The sequence below is a fragment of the Amblyomma mixtum genome, chromosome 10 (genome assembly GCF_055824585.1).
Source record: "Amblyomma mixtum isolate Tamu chromosome 10, ASM5582458v1, whole genome shotgun sequence".
Lineage (NCBI taxonomy): Eukaryota > Metazoa > Arthropoda > Arachnida > Ixodida > Ixodidae > Amblyomma > Amblyomma mixtum.
In genome coordinates this window covers 51,298,038-51,314,516 of record NC_143021.1, presented here as the reverse complement: position 1 = coordinate 51,314,516, position 16,479 = coordinate 51,298,038, and the positions used below count along the sequence as shown (strand labels likewise).

General features: G+C 47.6%; 1 protein-coding gene across 2 annotated transcripts; it reads right to left on the bottom strand.

The window, feature by feature from the left end:
- Nucleotides 1-3,405: 3,405 nt before the first annotated feature.
- On the bottom strand, nt 3,406-16,218 carry LOC149325775 (uncharacterized). Of its 2 annotated transcripts, XM_089562770.1 has the most exons (4): nt 14,463-16,218; nt 13,095-13,202; nt 6,326-6,373; nt 3,406-4,055 (listed from the first exon to the last, which is right to left on the bottom strand). In XM_089562770.1, exons 2-4 carry the CDS (start codon nt 13,152-13,154, stop codon nt 3,831-3,833), a joined length of 333 nt encoding a protein of 110 aa, XP_089418896.1. In that variant the 5' UTR covers nt 13,155-13,202; nt 14,463-16,218; the 3' UTR covers nt 3,406-3,830. The 2 variants fall into 2 exon arrangements, with proteins under 2 accessions (XP_089418896.1, XP_089418897.1); XM_089562771.1 differs by lacking the exon at nt 6,326-6,373.
- Between the last annotated feature and the right edge of the window lie 261 nt (nt 16,219-16,479).

Here is a 16,479-nt window from a genome sequence, read left to right as displayed (position 1 = left end):
TAGGCGGTGACGACGACGATCGAAGCGCGACGTAGCGCGGCGTTACGGGGGAGCCAAGCGCCGACATTACTTTCATACCACCCGCAAGCACGGCAAATACCCCTAGACCTATCGCACCGTACTGTATCGCCTGAGGAACCATGTCTATAACTGACTTCACTCCTACGGCGGCTTTCTCCATAAATTGCACGGTAGTATCTACGCTTCTGTTTGCCAAATCTGCCAAAGCAGCGAGATCGGACATTACATCGCAGGAATAATAAGGTAGTGCATCGTTGGTCATCATTTCTTCGAGCTTATTGTACGCCTTGCTCTCTTCTTCGTCGTCGGGAGCATCGTCTGCTACGGTTTCCACCTGGCTTTCGTCCTCTATCTGATCTTGTTCGCTGATTTGTATCCAATCGTCTATTCCCGTACTACTAGCGTTAGAGTTGTCCTCTACAGTAACTTCTTCTTCTTGTTGTTCTTCTTCTTCTTCTTCCTTCTTCTTTTCCGCCGTAACCGGCGCGTCTCTCTTGGATCGATGAAGTAAATCTTTCACTCTCTTTAATTTGGCTAAAGTGCCGATGTCTTGGGATAAAGAGTCCGTGTAAGTCTTTGGTGACGGACTGATCAACGCGCCGTGTACGCGCATGCTTAGGTCTAACATCTCGTTGTTGCACACGCTGAGACAGGCACCGCCGTTGATCGTTTCGCGCTTAACGTAGCTCGTCCACGGATCTCCCGAGAACGGAGGCTCGAACGCTAAGCACACGGCATCCATGCTGTTCGTTATTCGCGTCGCGTCGCCGGCGGTGTACGCGGACACTTTGCACCGCGTTCGTCCATCTGGAGCCGTTCGAAAGCATCCCGTCATGGCGGCCGCGTGTCGCTGGGCCAGTCTCGCGGCGATGATTCCGATGGTGCCGGCGACGGCCGCATACTTTCCCACCCTAATAACGTACTTGGTCGTGGTTCGAATGGTGACTGCCCTACTGGTCGCACTACTCGTCGATATGGCTTCGCCGACCTTCGTTGCATCGGCGACCGTGTCCGCGTTCTTGACGTGATCTCCGAAGTTCATGATTTTCTTGGACTTGGCTATGAAATCCAATTTCTCGGCGTCGGCAGCTTTCAACGCCTTGCTACCGTAACGCACATTGACGCCCTTTTCGAGCGCGATCACTGTATCTTGTCGTTCTGCGGCTGCCGTCGCGGACTTGTTCAATCGAATGGTCTTGAGTCGCGCAGCCACCTTGTTGAGTGCTGCCTGAGACGCTTCGTACGCCGGTCCGAGAATCTTCTTGAGTTGCGCGAGTCCACTCTTGAGAGCGGCGAGAAGTTTCGAGAATACTACGCCTATCACCCATTTTCCACTCCGTAAAAGAACGTTCACTAGACCGTTGCCCTTTGGCACCACCTTCACGATGTTCAGACCCTTGGGTAATTTTGCGAGCGATCCCACCATTCTATTGATGGATTTGGCATGTTTACTGATGTACAGAGGTGATTTGTACATCAAGCGTATGATGGTGGGCGAAAATCGCACCATTTTTTTTCCCAAAAACAACACCACCACCGCATGTGTAAAAAAAAAATATTTTTATTGTACAACGAGTCAAGTAATGACGTCACGTTTTCTTCCTTCTTCTGTCATTCTTCTTCAAGCTCCTCCTTCTTTCGTTTGGCAGTCTCGAGATACTGATCCCTATAGATGTTTAGAAAAGTGCTAGCTGCCATATCCAGGACACTAAGTGCACGCTCCACGTCAGTGTACTCGAATACGTACCCATACGACAACTGTATAGCGTGTAGTATTAAAGTTGAAATAAATATGTCCATATGTGCCATGTTGTCCAATAGTTTCTGATATTTCTTGTTCATGTTTTCGTTCATGTTGTTGATAATGTTCGCAGCGAAAATGCGAACCTTATGTTTTCGTCTACTACCACGAACCAGTTCGATTCTGGTCAGCAACCTGCCGAATATGTAACAGAAATCGCTACGGTTCACCACCTCTATCTCACCAGACCCGGGGTAACAAGTGAAAGTTGTGAGTGCCAAAGGATTGACCGACGGACGATCTGTGAATCTTACGCATCGCGCAGACACGACGGTGGGTTGTTCGACGCCCCAGTTCCAATCGTCAGCAACGAGTGTTGTAGACGATACCGTATCGTATTTTCGACTCGCGGTTATGGCGGTTTCACACGACGACGTGCACGTTCCCGTAACGCGCAAGGACGGTCCGATCAGACATCGCACGTATACGGACGAATCGTGGATGTACAATCCCGGCTTACATGACAGATCAAGGCGCTCGTTCACCTGTAAAAATTTCGCGTTTACGCGGTCCCAATCGACGGCGGGTACGAGATTACGTATCTCAGTTAGATCGCATACACTGTTAGGACATATTGGCTGGCCGCGACTGATTCTCACGTTCGCTTTCTCTCGTCTCACTACGAGAGAATTGTAGTGTTCCGCATCGCAAGTGAGTGTCAGTTGTGATGGGTTGTTCTCGCTGCTGCTGCTGCTGCTGCTACATGAATAATTCATGGATGAGTACGGTTGTATAACTTTGTCCTTGTTGTTGTCGTATACTCTATTTAGAGTAAAGTACGTTGCAGTGACTTTGTCCCACACCTTTACCGACTGCGGTACCGCGCAAGCGCAACTTGCATACACGATGGTGTTGGTTCCGCCAGCATCCCAGTGGTTAATGTGAGGCGCCCCCCACCAGGCATGCGTGCTGTTGTATTCGCACGTAAGATTGATATTTACTTGGATTATATTGGGAATCTTTTGACAGTGCATTATTAGTTGGTAATCGACGTATTCCATCTTTGTAATGAACGGTGTAATGTAATGATGGTCATGTATCGAGGATAACATTTCGGTACTGATGGGACCGTAATCACAGTCTTTCTCCTCCATTATTAGATACTTGTTTGGATATTCGAAAGGAACATACCGCTTACCATTCTTCTTCATTATATAGTACTGTTGTTTGGGAACGTAGGGTTCTATGCGTCCAGGTATCGTTCGATATGTTCGCGGCATTAAAAAGGTGGTGGTAGACGACTTATGTGAACGGGTCGTCGTTGTCGTTGTCGTCGAATCAATAATTTGTCGAGATTGTACTACTGTTACTGGATCGGTCATTGTCGATGACTCGCCGATAGAAGTCGTCATGGGTGGTGGTGTTGTCGACTCGATGTCAAAAGTCGTTGTTGGTGTAGTTTCGATGATAAAAGTCGTCGTTGGAAACGTTGTCGCCGTCGATTCCACAGTAGTAGTACTAGTTGGAGTAACTGTCGTGGTCGTTGTCAATGTTGCAGGCTTTGTCGTAGTTGACGTAGTAGTAGTTGTTGTAGTGGTGTTAGGCGTAGTTGATGTGTTTAGAGGTGCAGGTGTTCCCTATTGAAAATATTGAGCGTGAATTCTGCGTGCCTATCTTTGCGTGTTTATTGCCACGCAAAATGCGACGATTGAACGAGGTCGCAGAACGCGAGACATATTTCACATAATTTGCGCAAGCCGAGCAAGCTCGCAAACGCGAGACATCTCTCACATAAGTGCGCAAGCCGCGTAAGGCTCGTACAGCAGGAGACATCCTCGCGTAATATGCGCAAGCCGGGTGAGGCTTCCAGAATGTCCGAGAGCCAAGGGTGAGTCCCAGAATGTTCAAGAGCCGAGTCTGGCTCACAGAGCACTAGACAGTGTCTAATGGAGTTACCATCATGATACCGATAATACCTTGCATGGCTGCAAGGCTCCTACATCACTGCTCAACACGGTACGCTAATGTACTGCATTAAGGCCTCCTCATCTGTCTGTCACTGCCTCATTCAGCATGCATGTTGTGAGATAACAAGCTTTGCAGAAACGGTGCTTCGTGGGATGGCTCTCATGTGTGTAGCATGCTTGCAAAAGGACATAGATAAGGTCACCTTAACTGGCTTTATTAATGCCACATCCCTCATGATGGGTGCCACACAGTGGCTAAACAATTTCTTCAGTTTCTCCAAGTCCAGCAGGTTGGCGTCTTGATACAGGTTCTCACTATGCAGCACCTGCAAAAAGGTAGGAGTATATGCAAAAAAATTCAGTTAATCTGTTTTCTGGAAATTCCAGAAAAGGGCACAAGTACTTCTTCCATTAATGAACCAATGATGATTTCGAAAAGTTTCAGGTTTGAAATACAGACACTGGAAAACCCGACTCAAGCACGCAGACTGCTCAGCATCAAACCTGCACAAAATCTAATAACCGTGTCACACAGGCATTTTGAAGGCTTTCAAATGGCTATTAACTCAACGGCACTTGAATACAGCTAAATGGGCATTTCCAATAGCCACTGAGTCCCTAGAATAGTGTGGACATCTATTAAGATTTTGAAGGCTTTTCAGTGGTAGAAATTTGCACTCAGACATGGAGCACTCGCAACTATACACTAAGGAATAAAATCAAAGCAATTTAATCGCTGAAAGAATACTCAACATGAAATGTACAACTTATTTCACTAAAAAAAAAAGAAGGCTAGCCACAAAACACTGCAGCAAGCATATTATCACTGTTGCCAATAGCACAAATACAATGAATACCACCTTTTCAAAACTGTGTGAGCACTACAACAGCTTCCCAGCAAAATTATCAACTGTGACAGTGGCGCCACAGCAGCTTGGTGCGAGATGATGAAATATCTCTACGGCGATCAAGTATTCTGTGTAGCAGTGGCATAACTCCCAAGATGAAGTGCAAATCTCGAAGCTCAATCTCCCACCTTAACTGTTATCTTTAAATACATATTTAAATTCATTGGAGCGTGCTGCAGAAGTAGGTGGTCAGATCATTCGAGAGGATACCTGCAAGGTATCTCAGGAGACGAAAGGTCTGATGAAGAAACGCCAAAGCATGAGGACGTCTAACTTCAGAGATAGAATAGAACTAGGAGAGCTATCGAAGTTATTTATAAGTGCAAGGTAGCCAACATAAGAAAGTTTAACATGGAGAAAACCTAGCATGCTCTAAAGCATGGAGGTAGCCTAAAATCAGTGAAGAGAAAACTAATCACAGGTAAAAACCAGATTTATGCGCTAAAAGACAAAGAGGGCAATGTCATAAGCAATATGGATAAGATAGTTAAAGTAGCCGAAGAGTTCTGCACAAATCGCTACAGTAGTGAATGTAATCAGAACGTTACGGAGAGAGGCAGTAGAGCATAGCAATGGGACATCCCGCCAGTAACGAGGGAGGAAGTAAAGAAAGCCTCAGGAGCAATGCAAAGGGGTAAAGCAGCTGGTGAGGATCAGGTAACAGCAGATTTGTTGAAGGACGAAGGAGAGATTGTGCTAGAGAAACTAGCCACCCTGTACACGCTTGCCTCGTGACCACGAGCGTATCAGGAGCTTGGAAGAATGCAAACATTATTTTAACTCATAAGAAAGAAGATGTCAAGGACTTGAAGATTTACAGACCAATCAGCTTACTATCCATTGTCTACAAGGTATTTACTAAGGTAATCACTAATAGAGTCAGGACAACCTTCGAATTCAATCAACCAAATGATCAGGCAGGCTTTCGTAAAGGATACTCAACAAGAGACCACATTCATGCAATCAATCAGGTGATAGAGAAATGGGCAGAATATAACCAACCCCAATATATAGCCTTCATTGACTACCAGACAGCAATTGACTCGGTGGAACCACAGCTGTCATGCAGGCATTGTGGAATCAGGGTGTAGAAGAGTGTTATGTGAAAATATTGGAAGATATTTATAACGACTGCACAGCTACCATAGTTCTCCATAAGGTCAGCAATAAAATTCCTCTATATTCCGAGTTTTCTAACACCACCATCATTTTTTGGCACCGTGACCATATCATACAAGAATGTGAGACCTACTGCATACCTAAAGAAAATATGTGTGTAAGCCAAGCATCAGCCGTTCTATGCAATAAGAAGTCTAAGTGAAAAAGATTCGATGTAAATTAGAGAAAGCCTTGCCATTTTTGTACTTCTGCTTCTATGACTGCTTGCTGGATTTTTTTCTTTAGTTGGAAGCATTCTTCCATCCCTTATCTCTATACACTATTCCTCTGCCAAATGACTGAGTAACCCAAATAGCAATTCCTAAGTAGGGAGGGGGCCTTCCACAGTGACCACACAGGGGCCTTCAAGTTCTTGCAGTAATCAAAACATCCCTTTGTAACACTGGCCTTGAATGCACCACTATACTTTTGTGGCAGGGCAAATACTTATACAATTTATGTTTTAAAACCACACAGAAATCCACAACTGCCATTATGAAAACAACCTAGTAATGTAACCATAAGCGTACCTGGCCAGCATGATCAGCATGGAAAGGCGCACAGCTTGTGTGCAGCTCCTAAAATGAAAGCAAATTCACATGATTAATTGCAATTTCCACAAAGACATTCTTGAAAAATCATGTTTTTGCACCACTCAGCCTCAAGCCTGCCTTATTGCTCCTGCAGCAATGAGGCAAATCTGAGCAAAGCTTGAGGTGAGCTGGTGGTATCACATTACGCACCTGACACTACGTGCATCAATCCATTTGTATGAATGAATTTCAGAATGGCGAAGAAGACACACAGACAGGAAAAAATGGTGGGTGGATGAGATTAAGAAGTTTGTGGGGATACAGTGGCCGCAAGTGGCAAAGGACAGACAAAATTGGAGAGACATGGGAGAGGCTTTGCCCTGCAGTGGGTGTAGTCAGGCTGCTGCTGCTGCTGCTGCTGATGATGATGACAGCCTGAGCACACCTACAAAGTAAAACTGTGATCTCGACCCAGCAGCACTTTACTGTGTTGAAAGAGAACAGGTACAATTGAATTACTGCATTACCTTGTTATTATCATTAAAAAGTACAGGGCTCTAAGGACTTCCTAATTTACATCGAAACGAATGGGTTACAGTGAACTTTCACGGATTACACTAACAGGCACTGAAAATCCAACACAGCTGCCCAAGAGAATATTAGGCAGCCGCGCTAGCCTTCTTTTGCGCTATGCTACCTGATACCAGATTAAAATTCCAGAGCAATTTACTCATACTCTAGCACTGGGATACGTTATGCCCCAGACTGACGCAGCTGTCTTACTAAAGGCAGAGAAGCTTTCAGTGTGGGTCATGTGTGCTGTGGCGTGAACACATGCACAGCATCGCCTGCTACCATTCAAGTCCTCTGTGTACACAAATGCAGGTGCAATAGAAAACCCACATCACAAATTTGGCTAGTCTGGTCGGCCAAGCATGGGCCAGCTGATAGCACGAAGCAGCAGGTGCGACACATACCATCATCATCAGCCTGACAAGGCCCACTGCAGGGCAAAGGACTCACCCATGTCTCCACATTAACCCTGTCCTTTGCTAGGTGTGGCCACCATATCCCCGCGAACTTCTTCATCTCATCCGCCCATCTAACTTTCTGCCGCCCCCTGCTATGCTTGCATTCTTTTGGAATCCACTCCATTACCCTTAAGGACCAGCGGTTATGTTGTCTTCCCATTACAAGCCCCGCCCCGGCCCATTTCTTCCTCTTAATTTCAAGTAGCATGTCATTAACCCGCATTTGTTCCCTCACCCACTCCGCCCCCTTTTGGTCTCTTAATGTTAGACTTATCATTTTTCTTTCCATAGCTCATTTTGCTGTCCTTATCGTTTGGCACGTGTTTTTTTCTTTGTAATAAGGCATAAAGTATTATACACGGATTACCACATGGCATCCTCCTATGACCGCTAAATAATTTATAATCAAATTTCTTTCTCCTGCTGTATTTGTTTCGGTTTCGACAGCTGAATGATGGCTGTGACTTCAAAGCGAGGTTATTGGTCACGTGAGGCATGAAAAACTGCAATACAATTGGTACTTCTGGCTCTTAAGGAATGCTGGCGTCAGCGCTGTAGCGAATTAAAACGATGAAGCAGCGATTATAAGTGCAGTTTTTCCACGCCTCACGTGACCTATAAGCTCTCTTTGATGTCATAGCCATAGTCAAATTGTTCACTGAAACAGGATGGCAGAAAAAGTTGATTATAAATTATTTAGCGGTCTCACACGAATACCAGATGGTGATTCATGCACAGTAGTGTCTTCCGCATCATTATAGAGAAGAAAACATGCCACCAAGATTAGGTGTCTATACTCTTTTAAGCTGAACTCTCTTCATTAGCCTCCACGTTTCTGTCCCAAAAGTGAGAAACATGCAGGCTAAAGAAAAGATTTCAGCTTAAGTACCAAAGTGGCTCTAATCACACGATGAAGCGGAAGAACTCTCGACAATTGGACAGAGAACAAATAGGAATTCCAACAAAATTTTAGATTCTTGTAAGGCTATCAAGCATTTCTGAATATTGTAAACTGCACTTTCACACATACAGTACGCATGTATGCCAAGCTCACATTCAGTAGCCCTGTTTACCGGCTGTAATTATCACGGTCTGAGCTCAGTTACAGATTTAAAACCAGCCAAAAGATGCAACACAGGAAAAGAGAAGAAAACAGGTTGGACTATCAATTGAATTTTTTGTAAAGGAAAAGAAGGCTCGCATGAAGATGCGCCACACATGACTCACACCAGCGAAAGGCAGGACAACAAATAACTGTCACTGATATACAAGCACGTCATCTAAAAGAGAAAATTCTTTCCGTTGAAGATTGACTAATGGCTTCGCTACTCATACAGCCGTTGCCTTGGAGATATGCATCAAATACCTTACAGATTTGTTTACCACTTCTATACACCACTGAAGTGTCACAGAAATCAGGCGTACATACTGATGGGTCATCTTATGATTTACACTCACGACATTGGCACTGTAGTGCCAGATTAGAAGCTGCCTTCCCCCTAACGAGTTAGTGCTCACTCAGGAACACATTAAAGACACCTGCACATATCCCTGAAGTAGTTTCTTGCACAAGATAGCGGAATGTGATAAACCACTTCCTGCAAGTCCTGAACCTAGTTTTATGGGATACCATACTGCTATCCCGGTTTTTAACAGCAGTGCAAAGGCCATCAACACAATGATTGGCGCAAAAATTACATTTAATAATTTTCCCGCCACTCGATTTGAACTCATGAAGTCTACACAAAGGACTCCATGATAACCGTTCTGAGGTGAATGGCAGTTCAGCCTAGCCTCTGGAATCTGTGCCAAAAAAAAAAACAGAGTCAGCGCATCGCAATTTACTTCCGAAATCAGCCGGTGCTGATGAAAATTGTATGTTTTGCTTTCTCTGGCTTATAAAGCTCCACTTTCAGAAAAAGTGTCGTCTTTGTGGTTAGGATGCGGAACTTCATCATCACAGGTCAACTTCAGCTTGCCATCAGTGTCCCTTTAATGCCTCAAAGTTGAACAATAGCTCCATTCATAGAGGAGGGCTGTGCATAAATTTCGACCACCAAAGATTCTTTAACATGCACTGACATTGCATAACACACGAGCAAATATGCATTTCGCCTTGTCGAAACGAAGCCACCACAATTCAATGCCGCGTCTTTGGGCTCAGTAGCCGAACACCAATGCAGTAGGCCACAGCAGCAGGTGAAAAACAAAAGAGAGCCCTTAATAGGCAACCTAACTTGCCAAAATCAACATAACGAGGTGTAAGGGTTCGGTAGCGTTCGCGGGGGTCATCAGAATGCGGCTGGGGTGCTCAAAGCGAAGCGTCTCCTTTCTTGGAACGCGGCCGCTCGCGAACGCGGAGGCAGGTATACGGGTGTCCCCCCACCCGCGGTACTGATTCGCACACGTGCTGGCACGGATGTCTATTTGTGTTTGTTTTTGTTTATTTAGTGGTAGAGAGGGTGGTTTTACCTTGTTGAAGCCGGAGGGCTGGACATGCCCTTGAAGAACCAATCATGTTGAGACCGCAGCATGATTGGAAGCTATGGAATGTGGGCCGGGCCTTTAGGGCTTTAAAACCGGGCCCCGGAGCTGGAAGCGGGGTTCTGCGCTAAGGTCAGATGCAACGCATCTTCGGCAACGCCGAGCAGGGGCCTCCCCTAGTATTAGCCAGATCCACCTTTTTGTTGTTTGTCTTTTGCCGTTTAATTTGTCTCGAGTGTCTAAACTTCTATACGCTGTAAATATCTGTACATAAACCTCAGTTATTGCCTTTTTTTATCCCTGCGTGTCAACTGATCACACGAGCGTCTCTGACGTGGCACCCCTGGTGCGAAGAGCTTCAGTTCGAGTTACCAACCGTCTCTGGCGGTGCACCTGTAGTGCAAAGAAGAAGAAGAACCTGATCTTTACTGGCGCAGTCGACAGGATCCTGCGGCCATCGGAAGACGGCGCAGGAAGAAGACAAGGCAGGGAGAAAGGTGACGACAAGGCGACAGGTCAGCGATCGTGAACGGACCTGCGGAGACACGGCGGCAAGGACGCAAGGACCACGGCAGTAGTCCAGCGACGCGGGACATGCCCCGCGTCAAGGAAGCAGCGCGTCGGGAACTCGACGATCACCGGCGGCGGACCAGCGGCGTGCGACAGCTCATCGCAGCGTCCGGGGAAAGTGGCGGTGGACCCCGACGCCAAGGAGCTGGCAATGCGGATCGACGCATCGAAACCGTGAGTTTCCTTGGTCGCATTGTTCACGTCCCTGTGTTCGAGCCGATAGGACATCTGAGGGGTACGGAAGGCGGTATGGAGAGCTATCCAAGCCTGCCCTCACTTGATGTGAGGTACCAAGTGGAATTAGCGAAGGCGCGCTTAGCGTACTTTCAGGCTGAACTTGCGAAAGTAAATGGAGGAAAGGCGCCACTGTGCGAGGAGAAACCTCAGGATGTTAAGTGCGTCTTGGAGGAATTAGAAGCAAAGCGCCAGCAGCTAGCGCTGGAGCTCGCTGAGCTCAAGGAGTCTAAGAGAGCTAGTGAACTAGCGAGGGACAACTACTCCGAGTCTCGAGAGGCGAGGCCGCCTGTGCTGGAAGACAAAGGAATATACCTGTCAAGCACAGGTCAAGAAAACAGCCAGGCAGAAGAAAAGAGGGAGCCAGCTTTCCACGAAAGTGCAATCTCTCGTGAAGAAAGTATCGTGACGGAACGCAGCGTCGCGGTAGTCGAGGCGGTGAACGCGCACTCCGACGATCCAGCTGCACAAGTTAGCTCAACCCCTAATGAGACCAGGGACGCGGACGCGAGTTCAGGATTGTTGGAAGTCACTCTGACAATTCCGAAAACGCAGTCCCAAGCAAGCTGTGAAAAAGAGCATTTCGTGCAGCAGGAAACGGTCGGTGAGGACAGACGTCAGATCGGCGAGCGAGTGAAAGGAGGAAGTCTGGCGTCGCCGCAACCGCACACTGTGTCGGCTATGGAGCATGAAGTGCCCCGTAGCGTTTCTGGTGGCAAGAGCCCTTCATCCGAGGCAAAGAGCGGAGGTGGGCCTGTTGGGCCGACCGGGCAGAACGCCGCGCAGATGAACGCACCCGGTGTGTGCCCGACCAGGTCAGTTGAGGACCCGGAAAGGTGTGGCGACTTGCCGCAAGGCAAGCCCGGGTCAAGTGACTGTCAGGAAGCTCATGGAGCCTCGGAGTCAGACTATGCCACGGGGCCAGCGGGCGCTGATCAAGCACGGAGCGGCGGTTTCAAAGTTTGCTCGTGCAGTAAAGGTGCAGATAACCCCGGGCGAGGTGGAGTGGCAGGAGGCAGGTGCGTGGTTTTCACGCTGAAAGTCGACGCGAGGAACAGTATGTTCCGTGCTAGAGGTCGGCGTATCAAGTGTAGCGAGACTGGCTGTACTGCTATATTTGGACGGGCCAGGGGCTATGCTCTTTACGCACCACGCGTGTCGTACTGGTGCGCCGGAGAGAGAGTGCTCTCAAGTGCGTCGCATGGTCAGAGATTTTCACCTATCGATGACCAGGACGTTTTTGATCCTGGAGGGCACCGTCTTTTCAGTTCACGCCCCGCTGTGGCACCAGCCTGACGAGCATAGTGGCCATTAGGTGTTAATCGTGTCGAATGAGGCACGTGTGGGCTCGAACGCGCACAGGGACGCTCGGTGCGACTAAGGAGGCTCACGTGGCCCATATCAGTGCTACTGAACGCTCTAGTTGTGAGTGTCGGTGTGTGTGTCGAGCAGGACGCGGGTGTGCATGCTGGTGAACTGGGTGCAACGCACCAACTTGGACGCGTGTTACGGCGCACGGCAGGCATGCCACCGTGTGAATTTGTGGAATTTGCTGATGTTGTGTGTGCATTTTGCATTTTGTTTTTGGTTTTGTTTTTGTTGGTGCCAGCGCTGGTGTAGCTGCGGTATGTCACCCACAGGGTGGTTTTGTGACCCGTACCGATCCCTTTGTTATAATTCTAAAAGTGGCATTTGAGCCCTTTGTAGAATCTTGGGAAGGGCGTGTAAGGGTTCGGTAGCGTTCGCGGGGTCATCGGAACGCGGCTGGGGGTGCTCAAAGCGAAGCGTCTCCTTTCTTGGAACGCGGCCGCTCGCGAACGCGCCGGCAGGTATACGGGTGTCCCCCCACCCGCAGTACTGATTCGCACACGTGCTGGCACGGATGTCTATTTGTGTTTGTTTTTATTTTGTGGTGGAGAGAGAGCTCTATTTTACGGCAGCTGGAGGGCTGGCCAGGCTCTTGAAGAACCAATCATGTTGAGAGCACAATATGATTGGAAGCTATGGAATGTGGGCCGGGCCTTTAGGGCTTTAAAACCGGGCCCCGGAGCTGGAAGCGGGGTTCTGGGCTAAGGTGAGATGCAACGCATCTTCGGCCACGCCGAGTAGGGGCCTCCCCTAGTATTAGCCAGATCCACCTTTTTGTTGTTTGTCTTTTGCCGTTTAATTTGTCTCGAGTGTCTAAACTTCTGTACGCTGTAAATATCTGTACATAAACCTCAGTTATTGCCTTTTTTTTATCCCTGCGTGTCAACTGATCACACGAGCGTCTCTGACGTGGCACCCCTGGTGCGAAGAGCTTCAGTTCGAGTTACCAACCGTCTCTGGCGGTGCACCTGTAGTGCAAAGAAGAAGAAGAACCTGATCTTTACTCGAGGGGTCACACAAGTAGCAGTGGACTAGGAAAATAAAAGCTACTTGTGTCGGAAGATGTCTTCAGTGCTTACCTCAAAAGCCTGCTTGCTTGCTGGGCATCCTAGCACCAAGTGAAAGGCTGGCACAGCCATACTGGAGAGCTTGGAAGAGGCATTGCTGGTAAAGCTATGTGGAGATTGCTGCAAGGTAAAAAGACACATTTAACAGCAGCACAGTGCAAAAAATGGACTAGAATCAAGCATGTAAGGCAAAGTGCAAGGCACAAAAAGGAGCCGGTCGCAGAATGGAACACAACTGTTTAACTACATTTCGAAGTGGGCCAGGCAACAAGAAATTCATAACCACGGCAGTCATTCACAACCTAGCCTCAGACGAGACATCACTTGCATATCGATATCCAGCATCGTTTCTACAATACATGCCACCATTCAAAAGAACAGACCACAGCAGGACGATATTTTCAGTAGAAGGCTGGTTTGCTTCAAATTCTGCATGCGTCCCTCAATTTGAAATCTGGCATGATTAGCAATGATTTCACATTCTCACAGGTATGATGAATTAATAGTGCCAATTGCAGAAAAACCACACTTTTTCCTTTAACATCAAATAAGGTATTGGAGAGGTACCTCAGCATATTTAAGTCAAAGTCAGATTTATTTGCGCCATTGGTTATAATCATGAAACAATCAAGTTTATTCTTCGTACATATTAAAGGCTCAATTACCCTTAAATTTCACTGCAACTTCGGGATTTAGGGCAAATGGAGCTAGGGCACCTGTGTGCATTTTGCAGTTGTTTGTACCATTTCAGCTCCGAGCCAAAGTATGAAAAAGCGAATGCCAAAATAGAGGCGAAAAACTTCAGAGCAATTTGTTTTTATCTCACCGTTCTGCTATTCAAGGCTCGACTACACTGGCTCGGCTATAAGTACGAACGCAGCTGGATCATATGGAGCTTCGTACCTTAAATACACAATTTATAAAAGTACAAGTGAAATACAAGTGAAAGAGGAGGAAGCTCAATCCAAACGCATACAGCTGAATCGCAGTCTACGTAGTTAAACTGCTCGAGCGCTGTTACTTCAATTACAGCGTAACATGCGGCGAGAATGTAAAGCCCGGGCCGAAGATCTATTGGTGGGCACATATTCCATTCTCGGCGAGAGATGAATGGCAGTACGGCGGCAGTACGGCGCCGATATCGTGCACCCCGCGATCGGATCAGCTGTGCATATTTGCATGGCATACTGACCATGACCGTGTGACCACTGACACTACACGCGCATTCATGCCCGTGTGCCGCCAGCAAACAACCTTTCAGCGCTGCGTGCTGCCGCGATACGCACTGCGTCTTCGCGTCTCTGTACTAGCTGTGTTGACGTGGCCAGTTGTGCGCAAAGGCTTTGAAATAATGAACAGGTTCGAAGAAAATTAACTTACCCCCAAGATGCGAGATGTCACCCGGGTAGTGGTCTCCCACCAGCTGCTCCGCCATGGAGGAAATGAGCCCCACCGTCCGCATAGCGTTTCCAGTGAAGGCGCGCAAAGGACGACGCGCTATCCGTCGAGCCCGCTGACGCACGCTATAAACACAGGTTTACTCAGCACCTTACCACGTTTTCGTACATCGCACCAGCGAATTTCACTGCTGTCGGCACATCACATATCGGAAGAGTGACAAATGCTCATGCCAGCGATCGTTCACGCCCTCGGCACCACAAAGGACCACGACAAACGTAGTAACGCTGACCGCGGCCCGCCATGCTGTCCCTCCCCAGACGCTGCGTTCGTTGGCTAGCGCTTCGGCCAGTTCCGGCTTCCTTCGACCCGTTTAGAAAGGCATCGCCTCCAGGCATTCCTCCAGGTCGTCTCTTTCGGGCTCTATGCTTTTGGGCAGTGCGATAGCAAAGAACTAAAACCAAATGAAACTTTCGTTACAAAAATAATTAAGTTCTTGTGCACATATTAGCATTAAAAACTTGAGAAATTTGTGACGCATGGACGCATTAATATGCGTGTCGGTACATTCGTGCGTGCGTGCGTGCGTGCGTGAGTGGGATGGTCTAGCTCGTCAAATCCAAAGCCTATCCGACATGCTGCATGGTTTCTGAGATCACCGCCGTGAGCTTCGCTTGTTTTCTCGTGCTGCTGCTGGGCTGTCTTGCGCGCCGCTGTTACTGTGCTGGAATCGCAAAAGAAGAAGGATTACCGGTGTGTGCTGCCGGTGGGCGCGCTCTCATCCAAGAGTAGTAGCAGCTCCCAATTAAGCGATCCGTCGGGGCATATGTGCTATGGATGTCTGGTCGACAACGATAATGAGGTCAGCAGTGCGGTGCCGTCGTTTGATGAGTCGAACCTTTCGGCCTATTGCACTGCTAACTTCGTTGCAAAAATGCCTGGCTCATAAGCAGCGACAGTGGCCATTGTTTCTGTGGTGTGTTTCGATTACAAGACGGCGCCCTTCTACAGTGTGGCTTCCTTGGAAACTTAGTCGGCGGTGTGCCTGCAACACCTGTCGCTGTCAGCTCAAACTGACCGCCTGCGAGCGCTGCCTTCTTTTGCGATGTGAACGGTGACGGGACACTTACTGCCTGTGGCCGGAGCTTATAGCAAAAGCGAAGAGTGTTTTGTGTGAAGGTTTGACGAAGTGCGTGTGTCAGTCTGGACCCTTAGCAAGTCATACGAGATGCGACATGCAAAAGTGGTCCACCAGTCGCTTCAGCAGAAAGGAGTGCGGATGTTTTTTACGTTACTTCAATCGAGAACTGCCCATGCAAATATTTCAACTCGTCCCTTGCCTAAACAGCATAGTAAAGAAGCTAAAGCAACAAAACTGCTGTTTCCATGCTGTATATTGATTCCGCACTCGTGCTAGAGGTGGGAAATATGTAGTAGTTATTGGCGGAGTTACAGCCTATGAAGCACGTGCAGCTTCCTGTAATTGCAGGTTAGGATATGTGCCTTACTTGGTATTGACTTTGTAACCAGACATAGCCATCTGTCAACTAAAAGAAATTTTCTTGCTATAGGATTCTGCAGCATTATGTATGCTTCTGGACACTGAATACCGGGTGCGTCACCTCTCTTGAAAGCACTCAGATTTGTGTACTTATCAGTACGTTTGAGATGAGAAAATTTTATCAGCTTCTTTTCTTTATTTTATAATTAGCTACACAGCATGTCGCAAAAAAAAATGTTTTAACGAAAAGTATTTCAGTTTAGAGTAGAACAGTTCAACAAAGTTGTTTTGGGCATTCTGGTAACTTCAAGATGGTATCTGATGGTTGCATACAGACGCGCAAGTCAAACCTCAAAGGGCATCAAACTTAACAGTACCGCTGAGCTTATCCTTTCGTGCTTTTTATGTGTGTGTAGATCACCTGGGGAAGTTCAGTATTGGATGTTGGATTTCATAGTTCTGCTACAACTTTTATCTTCCTTTCTACACATGAAACAT